This window comes from Corvus brachyrhynchos, unplaced genomic scaffold (genome assembly GCF_000691975.1).
Source record: "Corvus brachyrhynchos isolate BGI_N302 unplaced genomic scaffold, ASM69197v1 scaffold351, whole genome shotgun sequence".
NCBI lineage: Eukaryota > Metazoa > Chordata > Aves > Passeriformes > Corvidae > Corvus > Corvus brachyrhynchos.
This window is the reverse complement of record NW_008236203.1, coordinates 557,977-559,545: the sequence shown is the minus strand read 5'-3', so window position 1 is coordinate 559,545 and position 1,569 is coordinate 557,977. Positions and strand designations below refer to the sequence as shown.

Here is a 1,569-nt window from a genome sequence, read left to right as displayed (position 1 = left end):
CTGCGCCGCCCCCGCCATCGCTCGCTGCGTTTAGGGATGAGTTGGGGCGGCCGTGGCTGTGATTTGGTGATGGAGAAATGAAACGCTGTGCAGCGGCTCAGCCAGGGGTGCCCCTTGTCCCGCTTGCGCAGCGGGAGCTGCCTGCACCTGGATCTGCTCATTTCCACCGGCGATGCCCTTTTTGGCAGCAGAAGCCCGTTCCTGTGGTGATTTATCCCGGTGGAATGAGCTGTGTGAGCAGAGCGAGTTTGGTTCCGGTGTAAGCATCCCTGCTGCCGGCCCTGGCCGGGTTAGCTCAGCCTCTGCTTGCTTGTGCTGGAGCCAGGTGCATCCTCGGACAGGAGAGGCCTGGAGAGGGTGTAGGAACCACCAATTCACATCTCCGTGCTCGGCCAGCCCGGCGTGGCTGGGGGGGGCAGCTGCAGGCAGCCTTTCCAGCTGCCTAGAGATGCTCCTGCTCTCCATCAGTTCAGTTACCCCTTGATCTCACAGGTATTTTGGTATCCACAGCTGCCCGGAGCACATTGTTGTGGCTCAGGATAAGTCGCTCAGATGTGGTGCTGGGTTTTCCAAACAAGGAATTTGTTTGGGTTCAGAACTGACTTAGTCTCTAAATTTCCAGACTTACCTTTGTATTGACAGTGTTTTTGTGTTGTTTTCTCCAACAAATTGTGTTCCTTAGGCACGTTGTTGCAGCGCTGGAATGTGCCCCCAGACCTGCAGCTGAGCAGACAAATGGCTAGCACAGGCGTGCCTGGGCAAAAGGGCAGTAATTCGGTTTTTGTCCTTATTGTGGGCTTGTCCACCTTAGGAGCAGGTGCCTATGTAAGTAGAAAGGTGGTTCCTGGGAAGAAGCCGCAATCCATCTCTCCTGTCGAGCATTTGCTGTATTCCAGCTCTCTTTACTCAGCTTTTGATCTCTGTAGTTTTATCTCTGTTTCCTCCTTCAGAAAACTTCAAGGGGACCTAAATGGAAATTAACTTCTTATGATTACTTGGGTTTTAACTGTAATTTCAGTTACCTTTTAAGTTTTTTTACCTTAAAGGCACTCTGGGGTTTTTTTGTTATGACCAACCACAGCTCTGTCTGTTGCCTTGTATGGGACAAACAATTCCTTGCCAAATCTCAGTTCAGAACATTTGTTTAACTGATGTAAGTATACCAAATCAACCCCCAGCTGGGGAGCATTTATGTCCTACTCGAAAAGGATAAAGATTTTCAGCCTGACTTAAAGAGTAAATGACATTCCCAGAGAGCTGAAGAGTATCAGCATTGCCTGGAGTGGATAGACCCCAGGCTTAAATCACACAAATCTTTGTTTCCAAGCTCTTTCTCTTGGAGGATCATGTTCATTAAAAGTTCAAAATCCCAATTTTCTCCTAAGGAAGCTCCTGGGGAAGGGGAAAAAAAATTCAAAACAGTACATGGAAGAAAAATATTTTCCCATTTCCTTTAAATATAATTATTTCCTGTGCCCTGCTGTCTTTTTCTCTGGCAGACAAGGTAGCTGAAATTACAAAGCACACTCTGCTGTTCCCAAGACCTGTTTAATCAAGAATCCTTACTAA

At 48.1% G+C, this 1,569-nt stretch overlaps 2 protein-coding genes across 2 annotated transcripts in view; one reads left to right on the top strand and one right to left on the bottom strand.

Annotated features, from left to right (window-relative positions):
* The window catches only part of MARS2 (methionyl-tRNA synthetase 2, mitochondrial), a 5,308-nt gene extending 4,783 nt beyond the window's left edge, over positions 1-525 (bottom strand). Inside the window, exon 1 of the mRNA XM_017741043.1 lies at positions 491-525. Coding sequence (XP_017596532.1) covers positions 491-525 — 35 coding nt within the window. The remainder of the gene's footprint in view (positions 1-490) is intronic.
* AIFM1 (apoptosis inducing factor, mitochondria associated 1) overlaps positions 21-1,569 on the top strand; it is a 14,206-nt gene continuing 12,657 nt past the window's right edge. The window contains exon 1 of the mRNA XM_008640877.2: positions 21-825. Coding sequence (XP_008639099.2) covers positions 736-825 — 90 coding nt within the window. The 5' untranslated portion in view covers positions 21-735. The remainder of the gene's footprint in view (positions 826-1,569) is intronic.